General features: G+C 42.6%; 1 protein-coding gene across 3 annotated transcripts in view; it reads right to left on the minus strand.

Annotated features, from left to right (window-relative positions):
• Positions 1–26,456, minus strand: part of BBS2 (Bardet-Biedl syndrome 2) — a 171,956-nt gene that overhangs the window by 21,266 nt on the left and 124,234 nt on the right. For 2 of the 3 annotated variants that reach the window (XM_029608717.1, XM_029608716.1), the window contains exon 16: positions 7,459–7,571. In XM_029608717.1, the coding sequence (XP_029464577.1) occupies positions 7,459–7,571 (113 nt within the window). Of the gene's footprint in view, positions 1–7,458; positions 7,572–19,454; positions 19,520–26,456 lie in introns of those variants that run through there. The other variant, XM_029608718.1, reaches the window with a different exon arrangement.

A 26,456-nucleotide genomic window follows, 5' to 3' on the forward strand; every position in this document is an offset into this window, starting at 1 on the left:
TTTGACTGGACATCTTTAAAACTAATCCACTGGGGATCAACATGCCAGGAGACCTGCATTCACGGATCAAGTTCCTCCTGTAGCTTCATCTGTACTTCTCGGCTTGAGGGTCTGCCGTCACAGTACAAGCAGTTTTTGGACGTTTTTTCCAAAAAAGCTGCGGACATTTTGCCTCCACATCGAGAATTCGATTGTAGCATCAATTTGATTCCTTGCGCCACCCCGCCACAGGGTAGGGTCTATCCGTTGTCTGCCTTGGAGACCCGTGCTATGTCAGAATATATTCAAGACAACTTACAGAAAGGATTCATTAGGCGCTCTAAATCTCCAGCCGGGGCCAGCTTTTTCTTTGTTGGAAAAAAAGATGGGACCTTGCGTCCATGTATAGACTACCGTGGGCTAAATGCCATTACCATCAAGGATCGGTACCCATTGTCGCTTATAGCTGAACTCTTCGACCGTCTACAGGGGGCCAAGGTGTTTTCGAAGTTGGATCTCTGAGGACCATATACAATTTAGTCAGGATTCGTGAGGGGGATGAGTAGAAGAAGGCTTTTAACACCAGAGATGGACATTATGAATATCTTGTTATGCCTTTTGGATTGACCAATGCCCCTGCCGTCTTTCAGCACTTTATTAACGAAATATTTAGAGACCAGCTCTATGTTTGCGTGGTAGTCTACCTAGACGATATTTTGATTTTTTTTCCTGCGATTTACAGACGCATCGTCAACATATTGTTCAAGTGCTACAACGTCTGAGAGAAAACAGACTATGCTAAACTGGAAAAACGTATTTTTAAAAGAGAAGCTTTACCTTTTTTGGGGTATATCATTTCTAAGCAAGGATTTCAAATGGACCCCGCTAAATTAAAATGCATCCAAGAATGGCCTCAGCCTAGCGGTCTATGGGCACTCCAGCAATTCCTTGGATTTGCAAACTACTATCGTAGTTTTATACAGAACTTTTCCAAGCTGGCTGCGCCTCTTACGGCACTCACTCATAAGGGGGCAAACATCAAGGCCTGGCCCTTAGAAGCTGTAGAAGCCTTTCAGGCTCTCAAAGAATTCTTTCTTCAACAACCTTGCCTTCGACATCTGGATCCCAGACGTCCGTTTACAGTGGAGGTCGATGCCTCCGCTGAAGGAGTAGGAGCTGTCCTGAGCCAAAACAATGCATCAGGAAAATTTCATCCGTGCTCCTATTTCTCTAGAAAATTTTCCCCAGCTGAACGCAATTATTCTATTGGCGACAAAGAACTTCTTTCTAGCAAGCCCACGTTCGAAGAGTGGCGACAGTGGCTGGAGGGGGCACAACACCGTATCACTGTCTTCACAGACCACAAAAACTTGGTGTATCTCCAACAAGCTCAACGCCTGAACCCTCGTCAAGCTCGCTGGGCGCTTTGCTTCTCACGTTTCGATTTCGAGCTTCAATATCGACCCACCACAAAGAACATCAAGGCTGATGCAAGAACATCTTATAATGAGGGGTTAATCGCATATTAACAATAACCTATTGCTGATCCATGATTGACATGAAGAAATACATCTTATAATGAGAGGTTAATCCAAGATCTGCAGTTCCCTGAAGAAGCCCTATTGTGAGGGCGAAACGAGGCTCTCGTTGGATATATATAGGAGAGATACTATACATGTTCAAGGATGATATTAATATACATACATAATTAAATATCATTAAACACAGTAAATGTGACAATGTATATGGTTTAAATGGCAGGATTAACTGTATAATTATAGATGTACTTGAATTTATTTTTATTATATACTATGATGGTTATGTGATCTAAAATATTAAATTAAATATTATCATGTCCCCAACAAGTTAATTCCAATCAGCACTTTTCCACCTCTTACATCATTAATTCTGCCGTCCCTCAAGGTTCATCATTATCCCCCATTTTGTTTAATATATATCTTCTTCCTCTATGTAACATTCTATCTTCTCTCAACCTACAATTCAAAATCTACGCAGATGATATCCAGTTTTTGTCCCATATAAAACATCCTGGTCAGCTACATTATCCATGGTCTCTCTCTACTTATCCACCATAAACTCCTGGCTCTCCCATAACCGGCTCAAACTAAATTCTTCAAAAACAGAAATTATACACTTATCTTCTATTTCAGACTCCTCAATAGGCCCACCACCACATTTGTTAATAAATAACACCACCATTCCCATAACACGTCATGCTATAAACCTAGGAATAATCATAAACTCAGATCTCTCCATGAAACAGCATATCTCTTCTCTTACTAAAAAATCCTTTTACAAACTACGGCTTCTAAAACACCTCCGACCATTACTTTTCTACCGTGACTACAGAACCATTCTTCAATCCCTAGTCTTTTCTGGGCTAGACTATTGCAATGCACTTTACCTAGGACTACCAGATTCCTCACTTTATCCCCTTCAACTGATTCAAAATAGCGCAGCCCGGATACTAACCAAAACTCCTTTACACAATCATATCACTCCAATTCTGCAATCATTACACTGGCTCCCCGTAAAGTACAAGGTAAAATACAAAATTCTCTCCACTATCCATGGTCTAATTCACAATCCAACTTCCACCTGGCTCTGATCCCTACTACGGATTTACAAACCCGCACGTCATTTAAGATCACTCACTCAAAACCTTCTAGACATTCCCTCACCCAAATAAGCTAGGCTAGATGTTACCAGAAAGAGAGCTTTCTCGATAGCCGGTCAAATACTTTGAAATTCACTCCCAAATCCCCTCCGGTTAATATCAAACTCTTCTCATTTCAAAAAATCACTTAAAACCTATCTTTTCCAACTCGCATTTAATATACCCACCCAAGATCAAAAGCAACATCTAACATAGTACATTGACCCATCCATAGCTCCTATACATCCCACTCAACTCATCACACCCCCTCCCTTTTTCCTTCCCCCCCTCCCTGTTAGTTATATCATTATCTTTTTATCCCATTCTCTTCCCCTCCCCTCCTTCCCCTTCCCTCTGCAAAAGTAAGTCCCATGGCAACAATTTTTTCATTTTTCTTCAGTTTGAGTAAATGATTGATTTTATTTTAAGCTAGAATTTATTCTAGCTATTAATTAATTAATTTTTTATGTACATTTTAAACTTTTTTTGATTTGATTGTTTCTTTAAAAATTTTATTTTTATCTAATGTAAACTGTTTTGACAAAATTTATTTTTATAAAACTGTATATAAATATTTTTAAATAAATAAATAAATAAATAAATAAATAAATAAATGTGGTGAGATTTCACCAGGGTGGTATGGATGGTATGAGTGGTGTGAATGAAGGGTAATGTATGTATGTTGTTGTTTTTTAGATATAAGTAGGCATTGTGGTCGCATAGTAGTGATGATGTAATATTTCAGTTAAAAATTATTTGAATAATAAAATGTGGGCATGATAGTTTGCCGAGTTCCTCTGAGTTGATTTAGTAGTATATGTATATATCAGAGGTAGTGCACGTTTATCTTTTGACCTGTTGATGTTCTTAACCAGGTCATCATCAGGCTGGGAAGAACCAGACTTAGTAAAATCAGAGGAAGATAATTCTCCCTGAGCCTCTAAGCAGCGCTGTCACAAGTTAGAGGGCACTCCAGGCAAACTTGCCTGAATATGACAGGTAGCACAGAGGGAAAGGCGCTTAGGTTTCTTAGCCACTGGCGCCATTAGTCCATCAGTATGCTTAACAGGCGACTGAAGATGTGCATCCAGCCTAGTTCACGCTGAAAAAGTTTAGGCGCACAAAATTTAAGCATCCCAAGTCCATGCACCGCAAAACCAAGCGCATTGTCACCACACCAAATCTGGGTGCACAACTGATATGTGCCAGAATGTGCACACAGGCAGCGCTCCCAAAGGAAACTGGGCACACAATTCGGACGCACAGCCAGATGCACTTGCGCGCACCAACAGTCCTGCAGAGGGCAGCCGAAAGCACAGAAAAAAGTGCGTGAAGGTGCCGCCATGGCCTACCATGCAGTGCACAGAAAGAAGCCTAACAGCGGGGCCTAGCCCATCTGGGCTGCTCAACCCACCAACAGTGAACATTGGAATGGTGCGCCGAGCACGGAGACCGGAGGAAGTCCTACCACAACCCCTCTACTCTGTCTTTGACCCTTTCTTTTTTTTTTTTAAACTTACCTGCACTCAGCCTTCCTGGCCGAGTAGAGAGACAGTCTCCGGCTGTGGGGGAAGAGACATATACCGTCATCGCCGCGCTCAGCATCCTGCACCTGCTGCCTTTCAGCTGCTTAATTCAGCTAAATCCACACTGGCTAAAGAACCAGCTACCGGACCAAGGCACTCATCTGAGAGACCATGGAAATCACCTCAGGAATTCTCAACTGGGGGCGAGACCATGAGCTAATATTACAGGAAAGTGGGGCAACTCAAATCTAAAATTAATTCTCCTCTAAATTTTGAAGCAATCCCCAGTAGGGAAATGCACGTCTACCATCTGCTGGAGATGAAGAATACTGGCAGACTGATGTCACTGCAAGAGAGTATATATACTGTGACATCAGTTTGCTCTGTCTCCATCTGCTGGTAGAGGTGCATAATCGGATGCTAGGAAATGAAGGGTTTTTTCTCACTCATGCACATGCGGCCTTCAGAAGACAGTAAGTAGAAAAACAGATTAATATGGAAAACTAAGGCTTTGTTTGGTAGAAATTGGACAAGTATAAAGAACCACTCTGTTGTAATAAAACTTCATATATGAAGGGTAATGGATGAGAGCCTGGAGTTCGCTAACTCTTCTTGCCAAGGTGATTGAAACTAGGCAAAAAAGACTTCCAAGTTAGGAACTTGAAAGAAGTTGATGTCAACAATTCAAAAGAAGGCTTCATTAATTGAGAGAGGACCATACTGAGATCCCATAGGACAGGGGTTTCTGCATTGGGGGTTTGAGGTGCCAGAGTCCCTTCAAAAAACGAAACACAAGCGGATGCGTGGAGATTGGTTCATTGTGCAACAAAATGTGTTAAGCTGTGATGACACTCAGATATACTCTCATTAAGGCATTGACGAGGCCTGAATGACAAAGCTGAAGAAAGTATTGCAAAAGTTGCAGAGACTCACATGAGAAGGGATTAAAATCATGTTGTTGGCATAAGATGGAAATTCTTCTCCATTTGAAGACATAGTGTTTCCTGGTTGAAGGTTTTCTAGAAGAAATTAATATGTCTTCAGATGCTGATGGTAAGTGAAGACTCGCAATCACTGAGCATTCAGCATCCATGCCGTGAGGTTGAGGACTGAGAGATTGGGATAAAAGAGCATCCCATCATCTTGAGTTAGAAGAGCAGATTCTCATCCCAGAAATATGGGAGGACTGCTAGAAAGCTTGACAAGATACACATACCAACTTTGTCTGGGCAATGCCAATGTTATAAGGATCAGGTGGGCTAGATCTCAGAGAACGTTCTGCAATGTCTTGGCAATGAGTGGTATTGGTGGAAAAGCGTATATGAGGCTTTGGCCCAAGTCAAAAAGGAAAGCATATTGTGCTAGCCTGAGATTGCTTGGAAGAATGGAGCAAAATTGATTCAACTTTATGTTTTGCTGTGGTGAATGGGAAGGGAATTTGTTCCTCTGGTTGAGATTTCAGAAGAATGGCCTGGTCTATTGAGTGGATTCCACTGCAATCGAGTGTGTTGATGAAGATCCACTAACCTGCGGTTCTGATGATGAAAACACATTCAAAAGGTGTGTTTGGGCTCTAGTCTGAGGAACCATGAAAGTGTGAGTGGAAGAGAGAGGTTAGAGTGTTACATCTGTCTTTTTTGCTTCACTAATTCTGCAGCCTGGTCACAGGACTGAAGTCCTTTGGCCTAGGATTAGCAGAGGGACATCTTCTTCTGAAATTAGAATTGGTTCCTACATTGTAATAGGTGATGGAATTGAGGACAGTGTTACTATCAAACAGATGCGATCTCATATTTGTAACTGAAGACCTTCGGCTACCAGCCTTGGGGATGCTAGCTGTCAAACCAATGGAGGAAGTAAGGTATTCTTACTCCTTCTCCTTCAAATCCTGGATGACTAGAACATTTTTTCATAAGAAATCCTCTTGGGTTCTAGTAAAGTGATGCAGAATCTCTGGGTGATTTAGAAGATAATGAACTCTGGGGACATTGTGGCATGCAATATGAGTGTAATGCATCGTGGCCTGCATCAGGTACAATGTGCAGTGATATGGAGAACACATGGCTGTATCAGAAGAATCATGATGCATTAAGTGGGTTAGCCTACCTTGCACTAGTGCATTATGCATCGTGGTAGGGTACTTCGATGCACCATCGAGCATTTGGAACGTTGATGTGTGGTGCATCAGGTGTACTGATGCATCATGCTTCACAATATAGGTGGATGCATCGGTCTTCCGATGCTTCAAAGCATCATGCTAGGAGGAGGCCTGCACCAGCAGAGCCAAAGAGGGACGGCTCAATGCTGTCTGCACCATTGCACCTTGTGAAGATTGTTTGTGCTTCTTTGATGCTGATAGGGCTGGCTCGAGAAAGTAATGCCTCTCATGTGTCAATGGTACCTGGGCAGCGGAGCTTGATCCCACAGCTGCAGATGGGGGAGTTTTGGAATGGCTCCAACTCAAAAGGCTTTCCCAAAGAGGCAGACAATATTGCACTGTGGGAGGAAGATCTACTGCCATGCCATAGAGATTTGCACAGTTTTTTCATGCACATGGCCCTGGAGTGCTGTGAGCGTGGGGACATCCGTCCATAGACTTCACACAGTTTCTGGTCATGGCCTGGTCCCAGATAGTGGTAGTGTAACTCATGGCTGTCAGTAAGGGACATTACTTTTCTACATGGGCAGTGTTTTAACCCACTCACTGTAGCTGACTTTTTCTTGTGGCCCGACAACCTGTGAGAGAAAAACTTTTCTCTCCAATTTTTGTTTGGGTAGCACTTAAAAGTGATGTTTGTGTGGCAGCAGAAGCAATGAGGCAAGGCAGATTAAGATTCTTGAAGTAAAAAAGGAAGTTTGAGGTAAAAAGTAGAGGAGAGATGAAGTATACATCCGCGCTTCAGCTCAGACAAAAAATGACTGAGGAGGCTCATGAGGCAACGCCTGCACAGGAACTCCTGCACATGGCTCAGTAGAGCTGAAAGCCGCTGGATGACATCACCCACATGTAATGGCTAGTTCAGCCTGCTTATCGATGGCAAAAGATAAACTTCAGTATATAATTACCAAATGCAGAAATGTATTATTGTATAAGCATCATTCCAATGATTAATAGTGACCATTAGGATACAGTTTCTATAATTACACATTTTGGTTATCTTGCCCAGCTATTTATTATTAATCTTTTTGTGCAGACCTCTTCCTCCTTTATCTTTTTATATAGCAGAGAAGATTGTGGCACTCTAAAGCAAATTAAACAATGAAGAGGGTTCTCACATGTCCCTCATGAGCCTGGCATCCTCAGCTTGTACTAGCATGCTACGGATCAGATTCGATCGATCAGCCATGTCTGCAGTGAGCTTCTGATGCACAGAATGATAGTCATCCACCTGTCCCAAGGAAAGAGAAATTATTTAAAAACTGAAGGCAAGAGAGGGCCTTCCTGCTGAACAAGCTGCTACAGTGGATTAAGAGACCCATATCTATTTCACAATAAATCTAGTCTGAAATACAGTGCTACAACATAAATCTTCATATTATGCCCTTTACAAGATAATCATTTCCAATTGTATTTTATATCGTTTTTTGTATGTTATTCTATTGTTTTTGATATATTTATTATATATTGCTTGTCTGTATCCTGCCCTAAGCCTATGCCTAGATGAACTGCACATTTCCGTGCATTTATAATCTCAATGACAGAATCATAGAAAGCATTATAAAAAAGCAAGTTTGCTTACCGTAAACGGTGTTTCCGTAGATAGCAGGATGAATTAGCCATGCTGTCATGGGATCTGTCAATCAGGTCCGGGAGGCGAAGCTTTACAAAGCAGAGATTAAGATTTTATCTCTTTGCAGCTGCGCGTGTGTTCCCGCGCAGGAAAGTAACAGATTCTCCTCAGTCTGTGATTAAGCTATAGGTTGTAAAAACGGTGACTGCCAGGGAGGAGGGTGAGTCAGCATGGCTAATTCATCCTGCTATCTGCAGAAACACCGTTTACGGTAAGCAAACTTACTTTTTCCCGTCGATAGCAGGGCTGAATTAGCCATGCTGTCATGGGAATCCCAAGCTCCCGATCACGTTGTTTATGGTATATATGTTTGTACATGATAATGAACAGTGTGGCATTCACCGTGTACAAGAGGATAGAGATTGCAGGATTGAGTGCCCTATCTTCGCATCAGTGGCTGCTTGTTGATCAAGGCAGTAGTGCGATGTGAATGTATGGAGCGATGACCATGTAGCTACCTTACAAATGTCAATGGGTTGTACATGTTTAAGGTGTGCCAAGGAGACCACCACTGCTCTAAATTAGTGAGTTTTGGGAACAGAATGTAGTTTTAGGTTTTGTTTGTTGTAGCAGAACTTGATGCACTGTGCTATCCAGCTGGAGATGGTGCATTTAGCTACCGGTAGTCCAGGTGCTTTCGGGTTGAAAGAGACAAAGAGTTGAGAAACACGGGAGTCCGAGTTTGTTTTTTCTTTGTAATATGCTAACGCTCTTTTGCAGTCTAGCGTATGCAGTAATTTTTCCCTGTCATTTGCATGAGGCTTAGGGAAAAAGATGGGTAGTTCTTTGGTCTGACTGAGATGGAATTGAGACACCACTTTCGGTAGGAAGGATGGGTGAGTTCGGAGAATCACTTTTTGGTGATGAAACTGTAAATACGGAGAATAATGGACCAAGGCCTGTAATTCACAGTCTTGTCGTGCAGTCTTTCCATGTGAGGTATTTAATGTGTGCCAAGTCCATGGGTTCAAAAGGGAAAAGCATGAGCTGTTCAAGAACTATGTTGAGGTTCCACAGAACTGAAGGCTTAGAGATCGGAGGGCGAAGGTGAGTTAACCCCTTGATAAAACGAAATAGTAAGGGGTGATTGGAAATAGGAATATCGTTAAGTGGTCTGTGATATGCCGCTATGGCACTGAGATGGATCCTAATGGATGAGGTTGCCAGACCAGCTGTGTACAGTGTATGTAGATAATCCATGAGTAACTCAGGTGAACAGTCTAAAGGTGATACACCGTTAGAAGTGCACCAGGTAGTGTAGCATTTCCATTTATAGCTATAGTTGATAGCCATGTCATACTCTCTCTAAAACCCATTGATCAGTTGTTATTCTCTCCCAGGCTGCCAGGCAAGAATGAATTCTGCCAGGTGGTGCTTGATGTAGTGGTGGTGGCTGGTTTATTAAAAAGACGGCACTGATTTTACTGCAGCAGCCGGTTGTTGTGTTTGCTGTCTCTGGTTACGTGGTTTACCCCTACGTTGAGTCGTGTTTTGATGCGGCGGAGGACGCTGGTAAGATGGATACGTCTGTCTACGAAAAGATTGATAAGACCTGTAAGGCCTACGATTATAGGATTGTCTATGTGTAGATCCCACATAATGACGCGTGGTTGAGTAGTGAGATTGTGATGTTAAGGCTTGGACTGCTAGAGCTTCCTCCTTTAATTTTCCAACTGTTTCTTGAAACCGTTCTCCGAACAGGTTGTCTCCTGTACACGGGAGGTTCGTCAGTTTCTTGTGTAAATCTTCTCTTATCGTACTAGATCGTAACCATGCCATCCTACGGGCTGCTATGGCTGTCGCAGACGCCCTAGAAGATGTTTCAAATGCTTCATATATTGATCGTAGAAGGTGTCAAACACTCCTCCATATAAGAAAATGCCATACTGGGTCAGACCAAGGGTTCATCAAGCCCAGCATCCTGTTTCCAACAGTGGCCAATCCAGGCATAAGAACCTGGCAAGTACCCAAAAACTAAGTCTATTCCATGTTACCATTGCTAATGACAGTGGCTATTCTCTAAGTGAACTTAATAGCAGGTAATGGACTTCTCCTCCAAGAACTTATCCAATCCTTTTTTAAACACAGCTATACTAACTGCACTAACCATATTCTCTGGCAACAAATTCCAGAGTTTAATTGTGCATTGAGTAAAAAAGAACTTTCTCCGATTAGTTTTAAATGTGCCACATGCTAACTTCATGGAGTGCCCCCTAGTCTTTCTACTATCCGAAAGAGTAAATAACCGATTCACATCTACCCGTTCTAGACCTCTCATAATTTTAAACATCTCTATCATATCCCCCCTCAGCCGTCTCTTCTCCAAGCTGAAAAGTCCTAACCTCTTTAGTCTTTCCTCATAGGGGAGCTGTTCCATTCCCCTTATCATTTTGGTAGCCCTTCTCTGTACCTTCTCCATCGCAATTATATCTTTTTTGAGATGCGGCAACCAGAATTGTACACAGTATTCAAGGTGCGGTCTCACCATGGAGCGATACAGAGGCATTATGACATTTTATGTTTTATTCACTATTCCCTTTCTAATAATTCCCAACATTCTGTTTGCTTGTTTGACTGCCGCAGCACACTGAACCGACGATTTCAATGTGTTATCCACTATGACGCCTAGATCTCTTTCTTGGGTTGTAGCACCTAATATGGAACCCAACATTGTGTAATTATAGCATGGGTTATTTTTCCCTATATGCATCACCTTGCACTTATCCACATTAAATTTCATCTGCCATTTGGATGTCCAATTTTCCAGTCTCACAAGTTCTTCCTGCAATTTATCACAATCTGCTTGTGATTTAACTACTCTGAACAATTTTGTATCATCTGCAAACTTGATTATCTCACTCGTCGTATTTCTTTCCAGATCATTTATAAATATATTGAAAAGTAAGGGTCCCAATATAGATCCCTGAGGCACTCCACTGTCCACTCCCTTCCACTGAGAAAATTGTCCATTTAATCCTACTCTCTGTTTCCTGTCTTTTAGCCAGTTTGCAATCCACTAAAGGACATCGCCACCTATCCCATGACTTTTTACTTTTCCTAGAAGCCTCTCATGAGGAACTTTGTCAAACGCCTTCTGAAAATCCAAGTATACTACATCTACTGGTTCACCTTTATCCACATGTTTATTAACTCCTTCAAAAAAGTGAAGCAGATTTGTGAGGCAAGACTTGCCTTGGGTAAAGCCATGCCGACTTTGTTCCATTAAACCATGTCTTTCTATGTGTTCTGTGATTTTGATGTTTAGAACACTTTCCACTATTTTTCCTGGCACTGAAGTCAGGCTAACCGGTCTGTAGTTTCCCGGATCGCCCCTGGATCCCTTTTTAAATATTGGGGTTACATTTGCTATCCTCCAGTCTTCAGGTACAATGGATGATTTTAATGATAGGTTACAAATTTTTACTAAAATGTCTGAAATTTCATTTTTTAGTTCCTTCAGAACTCTGGGGTGTATACCATCTGGTCCAGGTGATTTACTACTCTTCAGTTTGTCAATCAGGCCTACCACATCTTCTAGGTTCACCGTGATTTGATTCAGTCCATCTGAATCATTACCCATGAAAACCTTCTCCATTACGGGTACTTCCCCAACATCCTCTTCAGTAAACACCGAAGCAAAGAAATCATTTAATCTTTCCGCGATGGCCTTATCTTCTCTAAGTGCCCCTTTAACCCCTTGATCATCTAACGGTCCAACTGACTCCCTCACAGGCTTTCTGCTTCGGATATATTTTTAAAAGTTTTTACTGTGAGTTTTTGCCTCTACAGCCAACTTCTTTTCAAATTCTCTCTTAGCCTGTCTTATTAATGTCTTACATTTAACTTGCCAATGTTTATGCTTTATCCTATTTTCTTCTGTTGGATCCTTCTTCCAATTTTGAATGAAGATCTTTTGGCTAAAATAGCTTCTTTCACCTCCCCTTTTAACCATGCCGGTAATTGTTTTGCCTTCTTTCCACCTTTCTTAATGTGTGGAATACATCTGGACTGTGCTTCTAGAATGGTATTTTTTAACAATGACCACGCCTCTTGGACATTTTTTATTTTTGTAGCTGCTCCTTTCAGTTTTTTTCTAACAATTTTTCTCATTTTATCAAAGTTTCCCTTTTGAAAGTTTAGCACGAGAACCTTGGATTTGCATACTGTTCCTCTTTCAGTCATTAAATCAAATTTGATCATATTATGATCACTATTGCCAAGCGGCCCCACCACCATTACCTCTCTCACCAAGTCCTGTGATCCACTGAGAATTAGATCTAAAATTGCTCCCTCTCTCGTCGGTTCCTGAACAAACAGTCTAACTTCAGTTAGTCAGCCAGAGTGACTCACTGCTCTCTTGATTAACAAATGTTGGTCCCTATTCAAACCCAATCACACTACCTCAACACCTTTCCAAGGTGAGTAACTGAGCGGAACTATTCAACTCTTTTACTTAGGTATACACTGCTCCTAGCTTATATCTAGCTTCTGGCTACTTTTTGGGTTGGGTTTTTTTTGTGGGGGGTTTTTTCCAATACAAACACTCAGTTCTTTAAAAGTCTGCAGAACACTCAGTTCTGCAGACTTTTAAAAATAAACACACTACCTACTGCTTACTAGGTACCACCACTAGGTGGTGGTACCTGATCAGCTGTCGAGGAAAGCATACCTTTTGTGGCTTGTATGCACTCGTATTGTACCATATAGAATTGATGGTGCATAATGCGGGCATTCAACATTGAGTTATGATACATCTTCCTGCCAAAGTCATCTAAACACCGGTTGTCTTTGACCGGTGGATATGAGGCATGTGATTTTACTTTTTTGAATCTTTGCATTGCCGACTCTATCACAATTGAAGCATGTGGTAATTGTGGTATAGAGTAAGGTGATGTTTTTCTCATACGAAATTTTATATCCGTTTTCTTGGAAACCGCTGATAGAGAATAAGGCGTTTCCCATGACTTCTGCAAGACAGAACGTAATAACTCGTGTGGTGGGAAAGATGTTGGTTCTCCCGGAGCATCGGAAATCTTTAGGAGACCAAAGGTTTCTGACCTAGGGTCTGTCTCCTTTTGGACCTCCAGATGTAATATCGTGCCCAATTTTTCTAAAACTTTTGGGTATGTCAGGTCCTCTGGAGGAGAATATGGTTCCTATGGTTGTTCCTGTGGATTCGATGGGAATCCAGTAGATGATAATGGTGACGTTTGTGGAGATAGAGAATCTATAGGGGTATCTTGCTGTTGAAATGGTGAAATTGGTTGTTTTGTCATTGGGGATGCCGGAGGCATCCCCAATGACAAAACGTATGACAAAAGGTATGTATATTGTGTTCCGGAGAACTCACAGCTAGCTCGTTAGACATCTTAAAAGATGATTGAAGAGTTTCATAAAACCGTGCCAATGATTGGGATAATTGAAGAAATGCCTCTTTTGTTTGAGAAGGCATTGCTGCACGACCAGATTGTTTTGGTAGTTGACCTGTTTTAGGTGATACTATAGGAATTTTAGCGGAAGCAGCTGGTACGTCATACTTGTTCCTCATCTTGCCCTCTGTGTTCTTAACAGAAATATCTGAGGACGAAGATGCAGCAGAGGAAGTAATTTGTATTAATTGTCTACGAGATAAGGAATCTACACTTCGTGGGTGAGATTCACTGCCCATGTATCTCTCATCTTCGCAGCTTTTTGATGAGAGTGACGTGATCGCCTATGGTGATGGTGTGACGATGATCCTGTATGGGTTCCATCTCCCGATAGTGATCGTCTGATTCGTTTTGACTTCACCTCTGTAGAACTAGAGTCTGAAGAGGTGGAATGAGGTACATGTGGAGACTGATGTCTTCGTTTTACCCCATGTAGTATTGAATGATGTATTTGTTTGGACTTTTGTAGTCCACTGTGCGTCGATCTGTGTGGTGTCGGGTGTGCTAATGCCTTCGGCGCCATGTGCGTCGATGTTTTTTGTAAGTTGTGCATATGCAAAACACACCAAAGCCGACACGCCAGCCATCATAATGGGAGACTTCAACCTCCACTTTGATGTAATCCCACACTCCCCCAACTGTGAAGCACTGCTTTCATCCCTAAAGGCTATGGGATTCACACAAATCGTTAACAGCCCCACGCACATGGCTGGACACACGTTAGACCTCATTTTCATAAATTCAGGTCTCACTCAACCCTCACCGCCTCATTGCGTTCATATCCCTTGGTCTGACCACCAGATGATCACAACAGATCTTGCTATCAAGGAAAACCCAGCTCCTACCCTCCCCAAAACCACGATTCACTACAGGAAATCCTGTACCTTAGAAGACCTTAGATCCCATCTTTCAACAGAATTTACCAACTTGGAACTCTCAGACGCAGACTCAGCCATCGACTCCTGGCTCAATATCACAAATAAGGTAGCGGAAAAAATCTGCCCGTTACAAACTAAAGAGCTAGACCCTCACACTCAGAACAGAAAACCCTGGTTCACACAAGAACTGAAAAAAATCAAACTAGAACTAAGACGCAAAGAACACCTATGGAGAAAGAGACCCACCACTGATAATCAAACTGAGTATAAAATCCTCATGCACACCTATAGAAATAATATCCTCCGTACAAAAAGAGACTACTATGCTAATAAAATTCACAATTTCTTCTTCTACGCCAAAGCTTTGTTCTCCTACGTCACATAACTCACTAAGCCTAACGCTCCAGTCATCCCAGATGAACAAGCCCACGCCAAGTGCACAGAACTCGCAAGTTTCTTTGAAAACAAAATCCTCAAACTTATAGCCCCTTTGGCAACCTCGAATACAGGAGCACCTCCTCACTGCACCACCGGCATAGACCAGAAAGCACAATTAAACTCCTTCGAACCAACTACCTCCCTGGAAATCGAATCCATGCTCAAAAAGATGAAACCCTCCACTCATCCTATTGACCATATTCCATCTAAATTCTTGCTCTGCATTCCAGAAATCATCTCCAAACCTCTAGCGAAAATTATCAACTGCTCGCTAAATCAAGGAACTGTACCGGATACACTGAAACTATCCACACTCAAGCCACTTCTTAAAAAACCCAATCTGAACCCAACGGACCCAACAGATTTTCGCCCCATAGCTAACTTGCCATTTGTAGCCAAACTTATGGAGAAAGTAGTGAATAAACAACTCTCAGAATACCTAGAAGAAAATAAAATTCTAGCTCCAGCACAATTTGGTTTCTGTAAATCCCTCAATACGGAATCCCTCATCATTTCTCTGACAGACATAATTACTCAGGCCTCGAAAAAAAGACCTCATACTTGCTGGCCCTACTCGACTTATCTGTGGCCTTCGACACGGTGAAGCACTCCATACTGATCAACCGTCTAACTGACATCGGTATAGCAGGAACAGCCCTGGACTGGTTCAAGTCATTCCTCGACAATAGAAAGTTCAAGGTCAGAATAAACAACAAAGAGTCGCACCCGGTCAAAGCCACTCTTGGAGTCCCTCAAGGATCTTCTTTATCTCCTACTCTATTTAACATCTACCTTCTACCCCTTTGTCAACTCCTCACTAACCTAAAAGTCACACATTTTATCTACGCCGACGACGTCCAGATCTTGATACCAGTCTCAGAATCGATAACGAAAACACTCAATTTTTGGAATACCTGTCTACTATCCATCAACACACTCCTCTCCAGCCTCAATTTGGTGCTCAACACCTCAAAAACCGAGCTGATACTCATTACTCAGGATGAAAATGCTCCACCAGTTCAAACGCCCTTGACCACACATGTAAGAGATCTAGGAGTAACCATTGACAACAGACTGAATTTAAAACAATTTGTCAATAACACAACTAAAAAATGTTTTCACAAACTTCATGTATTAAAAAACTTGAAACCTCTCCTCCATCTACAGGACTTCCGTACGGTTCTCCAAGCTATCCTCTTCTCGAAAATTGATTACTGCAATTCCATCCTAATCGGCCTTCCTGCAGTTACGACAAAGCCACTACAAATGATACAAAACTCCGCAGCCAGGATCCTGACCAACACCAGCAGATCCGAACACATCACCCCTATACTTAAGAGCCTACACTGGCTCCCCATTAAGTTCAGGATCCTCTACAAAGTGCTAACTATTATACACAAAACCATCCACTCACAAACAGCACTCAAATTAAATCGCCCTCTACAAGTTCATACAGCCTCCAGACCCATTAGACAAATGTATCTTGGCACCCTCTATGTACCCCCAGCCAAGTCTTCAATGAAGAAACGTGCCTTCTCTATAGCCGGTCCCACGCACTGGAACAATCTACCATCAGACCTCCGCTTAGAACCCTGCCTGCGGACATTCAAGAAAAAATTGAAAACATGGCTCTTTACGGAAGCCTTCACTTAAAGCCTTTTGCTATCCTGAAAGGCCCACATTGAAGCTGTACTATTCTTATCTAATACTTGTAATCGCATATTACTCCTAACATCCCCCACGTTCGAGGTATATCCAATTCCACCAGTTTAAATAGTTTATTATTTCTGCACAGTTACACCTACTGTTTACTACTTATTTATTCTTTATTATTATTATTATTTATTGTTATATGCATTCTGTTTACTGTTTTCTATGCATCATGTTTACTGTTTATTGATTTCTGATTATTAATCATTGTTCTATGTACACCATATCTATGGTAATTCCCAATCTGGTTATATGTAAACCGAAGCGATATGTACCAGTACATGATCTTCGGTATATAAAAGTCTTTAAATAAATAAATAAATAAATATACCGACTTGTGCGCAGAAGTCATCAACGCCGTGCGCTCAGTTGGTTTCGGCGCCGAGCTCGCTTCAGATGGCTCCGGCGCCGTGCACGCGGACATCTTCAGCGCCGTGCGTGTGGACGTCTTCGGCGCATTATGCGCATACGCTTCCTGCGTTGTGCGCCGATGATGAATCGGGCGCAGAAGTATTATGAGCCAATGGTGATTTGGGCGCAGAAGTTGCTTCAGGCGCATAAGTTGTTGGTGCCACAGATTTAAGCACCGTTGTTTCCTGCGCAGATCGCCGAGGCTCTTTCAGTCCTCTTGGATCTGAAGGCCTATGTCGGCTCGGTTAAGTCCTTACCTCCAAGCCTGGAGGGTTGAGGATCCCACGACGACGCTCTTTTCTGTGACGGAGTCTCCGTCAACGAGGGACCCGGTGAAGAATGAGCCTCCAATGGCTCGGAAAACGTGAAAAGTTCAAACATTTTGTCGGCCCGTTGTTTTTGGGCTCTTGGGGACATTCGAGCACAAAAATCACAAGTTTGTAAATTATGCTCTGGTCCCAGGCATCAGTAACATCGGTCATGGCCATCCGTGACCGACATTACCTTGCCACAGGCAAGGTTTAAACCCTGGCTTTTTTGACATTTCAATAAAATAAGAAATGCTGAGGAGAAGTCAGCCCCGCATATGATCCCGCTCGCGGAAAAAACAGACTGAGGAGAATCTGTAACTTTCCTGCGCAGGGAACACATGCGCAGCCACAGAGAGCTAAAATCTTAATTTCTGCTTTGTAAAGCTCCGCCTCCCGGACCTGATTGACAGATCCCATGACAGCATGGCTAATTCAGCCCTGCTATCGACGGGAAATCAAATTTGTTTACGTCATAAATGTTACCAATTTTCAGCATGTGAAAAATCTCAGGTCTTATTACCTAAGTAAATTATAATGTTCAGCAAATTGATCTTAGCGGAACACCTGACAATGGCACAGTAGAATGCATCTATGCCATTTAAATTCCTGGTGAACTTCAGGAAAAATAAATAAATAAAGGGAAGAGGCAGGATCAAGACCTTGGGCTTCGCCACTTGCTGTGGCTCTCTGCGATAAATAGAGGACGGACATCAGGTATCATTACTCTATAAGCTGCATCACTCAAGCACTGTGTAGTTGGCAGATAAATGCAAATATAAAACACCTGGTCAAGTCAGAATCTTTAGTCATCAGCCCAACAGCCAAACACTTTATGTATTCTTAAATTTATTTTATATTCAAAGATGTATTTATTTTCTTAATCATGTAAACCGTTGTACGACGGTCAAGAAAACCTGGTAAATAAGTAAATAAATAAACACACACCACATGAGATTTTGTGTTTTTTACATAGTGGACTACTATGCGCCTAAAACTTTTCAGATTCTGCTGACCATACAATTGTGACCATTTGTCTTCAGTTTGAAAGACTCTGACACAGGTGTGCTGTGGCTGTCTTGCTTTGCTGTTCTCTACATGGTCCTAGTAGTGCTTCCTCTTTGAACAGGCCTCTGTCTGTTATGCAATAAAATGTATTTGCTTTCTTTCATAATTACTTTGGTGCAATGTCTTTGCTTACTAGCCTGGACCTGATGCTTCTGAATTATGTTTGAAATAGAGTCAGGATACAATAGTTTATCATGAAAAGATGTAAGACCCAATGCTAGGGTGTACCACAATGGATGCTCTGACATTTCAGATTGCTTGACAACTCACTACTAACTATAAAAATGGTCAGAAAGATGCAACACATTTGGAGAGAAAGCGACTGAAAAAACTTTCTAAATGTAAGACAGAGGGGCAATTTTTAAAGATATTCTATACAAGTAAAGCACAGTTGCTTACTTGTAACAAGTGTTCTCCAAGGACAGCAGGATGTCAATCCTCATATATGGGTGACATCATCTGATGGAACCAACATGGAAAACTATGTCAAAGTTTCTAAAACTTTGACTGACCTCAATTGGCATTCCCATGGCATGATACTATATTTCGTGGGGTCTCTTCAGTCTTGTAGTTAGCAAAAATAAAATGAAAATGGAGAAACCAACTCTATGGGGAGATGGATGGGTTTCAAAAGGACTGATATCCTGTTGTCTTCGGAGAACACCTGTTACAGGTAAGCAACTGTGTTTTCTCTAAGGACAAGGAGGATGGCAGTCCTCACATATAGGTAATCCATAGCTACAGGCCGACTTCAACTGAAAAAGGGGAAATTGTAACACCTATGCCAATGGGCACAAAAAAACAGTATTTTTGTTGGTAACAAGCCTTTTTCTGTTTTATCTTTAAATCTATGGGGGGGTATCCTGGGAAAAACCACAATGCGCCCTAGGTGGGAAAGAGTTGGGTTCTCAATCAAATTCTGAAGGACGGATTGGCCAAACCTACTATTGCATCAGCCATCCCTATCTAGGCAGTAATAAAATGTGAATGAATGGAGAGAGCGCCACGTCACAATCTTGCAGATGGGGACTGATCACAGATGAAACACCAGTGCTGCTATGGCTCAGACAGAATAAGCCTTGACATAGTCCACCAGATTCAATCGTGCCTGGGCATAACAGAAGGAGATGCAATCTGCTAGCTAATTAGAAAAAGTCTGTTTGGTAATGGCAATTCCCAGCTTATTCCATTGAAAGAAACAAAAAAAATGTAACCTATGGGCTTCACTCCACTCCAAGTAGAAAGCCAAGGCTCATTTGCAGTCCAAACTGTGTAGTGCTTGTTCAGCTTGGTGGACATACAGCCTGGGAAAAAAATGTTAGAAGAACAATTGACTGGTTAAGATGGAATTCGGACATCACCTTATACAAGAACTTAGAATGGGTGTGCAAGATCACCCTACTGTGGAAAAGCTTTGTATAAGGTGGATAAGTTACTAGAGCCTCATAAGAACATGCCATACTGGGTCAGACCAAGGGTCCATCAAGCCCAGCATCCCATTTCCAACAGTGGCCAATCCAGGCCATAAGAACCTGGCAAGTACCCAAAAACTAAGTCTATTCCATGTTACTGTTGTTAGTAATAGCAGTGGCTATTTTCTAAGTCAACTTAATTAATAGCAGGTAATGGACTTCTCCATCTCATCTTTCTATAAATGGATTATCCATTCCTATTCTAAAACATGCATCTAACTTGAGAATATTGATAAACTCTGATTTGTCAATGACACAACACATCTCCGCCGTAACTAAAAGATCATTTTACAAACTACAATTGTTAAAATGACTTTGCCGTCAGTTGTTTCATCAAGATTTTCGAACAGTCCTTCAATTGTTCGTGTTTTCCAGTCTTGACTACTGTAACGCACTTTATTTGGGTTTACCTGATTCTACTATTCGTCCATTACAATTAGTTCAGAATGCTACCGCACGTATTCTATCTGTTACTTCTTCAAGAAATCATATATCCCCAATACTCTGTTCCTTTCACTGGCTTCCAATAAAATTTAGAATTAAATATAAAATTTTGACCATAATTAATTCACTTATATTCAATCCATCCTCAACCTGGCTATGTTCCATTTTACGCATTTATAAACCAACACGACATTTAAGATCCTTATCTAAAAGCCTGCTGGATATTCTGTCAATCCACCTTGCAAGGCTAGATATCACACGAAAAAGAGCATTCTCAGTCGCTCGTCCATCAATTTGGAACTCTCTGCCCTACTTTCTCCATCAAATATCAAATTCACAACAATTTCACTGGCTTGAAACCCAAAACCGGGTTGATGTGATTCCTATCATGAAACTCGGTATAATAAAATAATAAATAAATTTAAGAAATCTTTAAAAACTCATCTATTTCAAATTGCCTTCAAGATTCCAGTAACAGAACACACTTAAATCCATATTTCTTATTATCCTTGGTACCCTCTCCCTCTCCCTCCAAAATCAACTTCTTTGTTGTTTAGGCACTTGATTTCTTAGATTAACTTATTTTATTGTATGACCATTATAATTTTTAATGCTTTTATTTGTTAAATTAGTTTTTATTCTTATGTTTTAAGAATTATGTTTCTATTATGTATGTTTTTGCTATGTAAACCGTTTTGATTAATTTGTATTTATAAAAGCGGTATATAAACACTTTTAAATAAATAAAATAAATAACTAGTAACTCCAACACCCAGATGGTCATGTGCATCAATTCCTCAGCTCCGGCCTGAGACTTGCTCTTGATTAGCCAATCGTTCAGTTTATGTAAATGTGTCTTCACCACAGCTAGGCATTTTGTGGAGACATGTGGGGCAGATGCTAGCCTAAATATCAGAATGCGATACTGGAGGTGGTGGATTCCTACTACGAACATAAATATTTCCTGTGATCTGGAAAAATGTCTATGTCAGTATAAGCATCCTGAAATTGAGAGAGCAGAGTCAGTCCTCTTTTTTGGAGAAAGGTGCCCAGGGAACTTCTCTTTTGATGAATTTGTTCATCATCGGATGGTCCCCCTATTTTCTTTGGAATCAGAAAATACTTGGGAGTAAAATCCACGCTCTCTTTGCCCTGGCAGAACAGGCTTGACCGCTTAGGTCATCAAAAGAGATTAGAGCTCCATTTGAAGCACTTCCTGATGCAGTGACTGATCCTAGATGGGTCTGGGGGCCGATTTGGCAGGAGAGTCAATAGTTCAATTTGTACCCTCTTTTGATGAAGCTGAGGACCCACACATCCAAGGTTATAATGGGCCACTGGCTTACATAAAACCGTAGCCTGACCCTCGCTAGAAGGTCCTCTGGTACAGGTTCCAAGATCCTGGCTATGCTTTCTGCAATTCAATCAAAACTCATCCCAGGGATGCCGTTTGAGGCTTACATGCCCTCTGCTACCTTGGACAGGTGCAAGGAACCTGTTGCGATAGGGATCAAGGGGGAGGAGGGTAATGCCTCCTTGCCTCTTCAGACGGAACAAGTGTCTCCAATACCCTGACCTTGGGTACCTCCTGGAAGAGGAGGCTGGGTCTGGAATAGCAGTGGAGAGCTGCTGGAGCATTGCGCAATGATTCCAGATCTGTGCCACTGCATCCTTAACCATGTCTCTGAAAAGATTCTCTCCAGTGCATGGCATGTGTCATGGGGCAAGAATAGTGAGCTCTTGGGCCACTGTTAAGGCAACAGCTATGTGTCTAAGTCTTCTGTCTGACTAGCTACCTCCCCCTTGGGTTGAGCTCGCAGGTTTTGGCAGCTGCAGGAATTTCTAAGACAGGTATGAGGAAGGTAGAAACAAGAAAGACTGGTGACTGGGCTGAGGTCGAGGCAGGCAGAGAGCAAAGCGAAGTCAAGATCCAGGCTGAGATCAAGATAGGGGAGAAACATAACAGGATAGATAGGAAAGGGCAAGGATGGAACAAGGCAGGAACACACAAGTACAAAACAAGGAACTAAGGAACAAAAGCAGGAATAAGGCAGGAACACACTGTAGCAACCAGCATTGCAGAATAAGCAAGAGGCTTGTTTGAAAGGCATTGAGTGGTAGTTATGAGCTTCCTTTATATTGTGATTCATCAGGGCATGTTTCAGGAAGTCCAAGCAACCAGGCCTATGAAAAGGGCTCAGGGACTGCAGGAAGTTCAGCCATGTTCCTGGGATGCTACATGATGCTGAAGGCGCTTCAGACTAGCGGTGAGAGGAGTTACAGTATGTCAGCAATTTCCTGCAATTCCAGGCAGAGATCAGAGGTCCACAGCCAGGAGAGTCTGTGTGCCCTGATCCCCACAGAAGAGACTCTCAATTTAAAAACATCATAGGTTGTAGACTCCATGTTTTCCATATTCCAACCCCTTGTTTAACCAGTGACTGGAGGACATCTTGCTGCATTTGAGGAAGCTCCTCAATCAACCCATGCACCTGCTTTGGGATGTTCCACATGTATTGGGTCATGAAAATCTGGTAGGCTGCTATATGAAATCAGCATAGCGCCCTGAAAAACCTCTCTCCCAATACTATCCCCATTGCTCTAGAATCTCTCCCTGGGGCACCAAGGAGTGGATCCTAGAGCGTTTAGTCTTTTTGAGATCAGATTCAATGACCAAACATTGGTATAGCAATTGACGCTAGTCGAATCTGGGAGCTTTTTGGATTAAATAAATAGTGTCTGCCTTCTTATTGAAGGAAGACACTGGGAGCGGGTTCTCCCACATTCTGATCATTACCCCTTGAAGGACCTCATGAACTAGGACTGCCATAATTTCCTTACAGGGCTCCTCATACTGGAGGATGACCAGCATCTTGTTCCTGGACCCTTCCTCTGTCTGCAATGTAAACAGAATGGTCTCATCCATTTCCCTTATAAAGCCTGTGAAGGAGAGGTCCTTAGGAGGAGACTTCCTTCCAGTGGAAGAGAGAGGTCAGAAGGGAGACCCATGGACATCTCTTCAGAAACATCCAGAGAGTCATAGCCGAACACCCAGAATAGTGGGAACTCAACGCACTGCATTTTGCAGTGGAGAGCTCTCATGGTGCTCTGTCCTTAGTCAGTGAGTCATGGACCAGTGCAAATAGCTGCTAGGGCTGGACCCCGAGGAACCTTGTAATTTTGATGAAGCTTTCTCCCCCAAGGATCCAGAAATTAATAACAGGCCAGCAGCTGCCGACCCCACATTGGTGACGAAATAGGCATTGGCTCTATGCAGCACCGGTAAGCATCTGAAGAGAGTCAAGCAATGGCTTGGAGATCGTTCATGCCATCCTCAGTGCCTTCAATATCTTGGCACCAAGTGCTTGCAGTGCTTTTTCCATGATCTGCTAGATCCTTTTCTCCAATTCCTCTTCGAAAATCGCCAATGACAACTAACTTGGAGGTATAAGGAGTGGCCACATCTTCTTTGAAACCAAGAGGAGGATCAGTGGTAATCACCAGGACCAGAAGAGACTGTCACACGTCCCTGGCATGTGTAGAGGATGACCTCTCCTCATTGTGGGATCACTTGGCAGGGTTATCTGCACCAGACCATCCACGCTCTCAGCTTTGTGCATAAAGGAAATCGATGCAGATGCTTTTTTGGCTTATCTCGATGATCTGCATGGATCTTCCTCAATACTGAGGTTGAAAAGGTGGAACAATACATCCTCTTTGATTGGAAGGAGTCAGATGGTGGTCTATCTCTGGGTTCTCTACTGGCCTCCGATGTTGAGGAACAGAAGCTAAAGGAAAATGTCAAAAACCTTACCTAGTGTGGTGATTTGAGCCAGTGGTGAGTTTCTGTGCTGTAAAACTTTAGGTGTGTTTCCTTCAGGTGTTAAGGTTCCTTTGCAGGAAGTAAAGGGAAACTACATTTCCCAGATGCCCTGGTAGTCAGCCCCAGGAAGTGTTGGGGGCAGGGAAACAAAGAGGCGGTGTCTTCCTAGGGAGGAGTAGACTAACTCATATAAAGAGAGGGGCCCTCCAGAAGGGGGGGAGGCAATTCAGGAGAGCTCAGTGGAAGACGAGGAGGATGGAGAGGCTGAGGCAGAAGGAGAACAGTGCTCAGGCACACCTTTATTCTAAAGCTAAGACAGCCCTAAGATATCTCTCTTTCCCTTTTCACTTCTGTGCAGCAGTTTGTTGAATAAGAGTCTCTAGTACTGTTATGGGTTAATTAGAGTTGCTAGGTCTATTACTGAAAAAGTAAAGGTAGAAGGTTTTATTTAAATGTTGAGAGCACTTATTTTTGTTGGGAACCAAGTAGAAATTATTATGAAGAAAAGGAAATGTTTTGGAGGGTTAACAACAACTATGAGGTAGTAGGATTGTTGTATGAAACTAGCGCAGCTGTTGAGAATTGTAATTAAATCTATGTAGCAGGCCTAGGGAGCCCTTCTTTTAATGGGGTTTTTCCAGCAATACTTTATATCTGGGAGAATTAGGAGTTACCGTTGAATTAAACCTGCATTGCCTATATGTACGTTGAAGGAATGCATAGTAGAGCATAGAAAAAGAAGCTTGTTGTTTTTATTTTAACAAAATCACTGGTTTAAAAGGATAGGAAACCCAAGCTCACATTGATTAGATGGAATTGTGTTTTGGGCAACACTTTTTTGTTGTGTGTGACTTCTCTTCTGTGAAGTTAGCTTCAATAATCTATAGAGCACTATATTAAGCTACTTCCTGGGTGTGCAATATCTCATTTTAAGTTTTAGCAAAAGGTCCCATGATTGGAAGGTGAAGCTTACTTTTAGCAGGGAATGAGTACAGACCTGTCTCAATCTCCTATTTTTATGAGGGCCTCCCAATATAAGTAACTTTAACCAATAGCCTCCGTGCCTAAAGGTTACAGTGTCAGCATCGCTCTCAGGAGTAGCTTCAGTGCGGACTCTGCTACAAAGGAATCTGCTGCAACAGTCCTTGAGAATACGCTTCCAAGCCTGAAGTCACCCCAAAGGACCTGCCACTAGGGGCGCCACACACACCACACTAGGGAACTACGAGTGATGACACCATGGAACCTCACGACTGACAGCCAAAACTGAAGGAAAAATGCACAAAAAAACCATACAAAACTTCAGGAAAAAAAGTGAAGAGGCTCAAACTGCGACCTCCAGACTCTACGGAAAAAGAGGCTGAAGTGACCCTGTGTGGGCATGTCCTCTGAGACTCAGTCAAAGTTCTAGAAACTATGATATACCGTATTTTCGCTCCATAAGACGCACCTGACCATAAGACGCGCCTAGGATTCAGAGGGGGAAAATTAAAAAAAAAAAAAAATTTGTGCTAAACTGGCTCTGTCCCCGGGCGTCTGTGCGTCTTATGGAGCAAATTAGGGGAGTGCATAACATTTTTTTCTCCCCATTTTGCTTTGGGGTCTAGGGAGGGCCATTTCGGTCCATTCCCCAGATCAGAAAACTTTTGTCTTTCTAATTCTGTGGGAAAACCCCCCCCCCCCAAAAAAAACCCATCCCAACCCTTTAAATTAATTAACAACCCCCACCCTCCTGACCCCCCCCCAAGACCTGCCAAATTAATTAAATACAACCCCCCACCCTCCTGACCCCCCCAAGACCTGCCAAAAGTCCCTGGTGGTCCAGCGGGGGTCCAGGAGCGGTCCGGGAGCGATCTCCTGGACTTGGGCCATCAGCTGCCAGCAATCAAAATGGCGCCGACGGCCCTTTGCCCTTACTATGTCACTGGGGTCGACCAATGCCAGCGGGAGCTCCTGTGACATAGTAAGGACAAAGAGCCGTCGGCGCCATTTTGATTGCTGGCAGCCGATGGCCCTTTGCCCTTACTATGTCACAGGGGCTCCCGCTGGCATTGGTTGACCCCAGTGACATAGTAAGGGCAAAGGGCCGTCGGCGCCATTTTGATTGCTGGCAGCTGACGGCCCAAGTCCAGGAGATCGCTCCCGGACCGCTCCTGTACCCCCGCTAGACCACCAGGGACTTATGGCAGGTCTTGGGGGGAGGGGTCAGGAGGGTGGGGGGTTGTGTTAGATTTTTATTTTTTTATATTCGTTCCATAAGACGCACAGACATTTTCCCCTGACTTTTGGGGGAAAAAAGTGCGTCTTATGGAGTGAAAAATACGGTACTTTCTCTGCGTCAGACACCATCAGACGATGTCACCCATATGTGAGGGCTGCCATCTTGCTTGTCTTAAGAGAAATGGGCATATACCGAAGAAGGGCCCTTGAAAATTGCCCCCTCTCCTCCGCAGGGAAAACTCCCTGCATTGTACACATTTGACATCTCTGCACCTGTTTTTT

This window comes from Rhinatrema bivittatum, chromosome 7 (genome assembly GCF_901001135.1).
Source record: "Rhinatrema bivittatum chromosome 7, aRhiBiv1.1, whole genome shotgun sequence".
NCBI lineage: Eukaryota > Metazoa > Chordata > Amphibia > Gymnophiona > Rhinatrematidae > Rhinatrema > Rhinatrema bivittatum.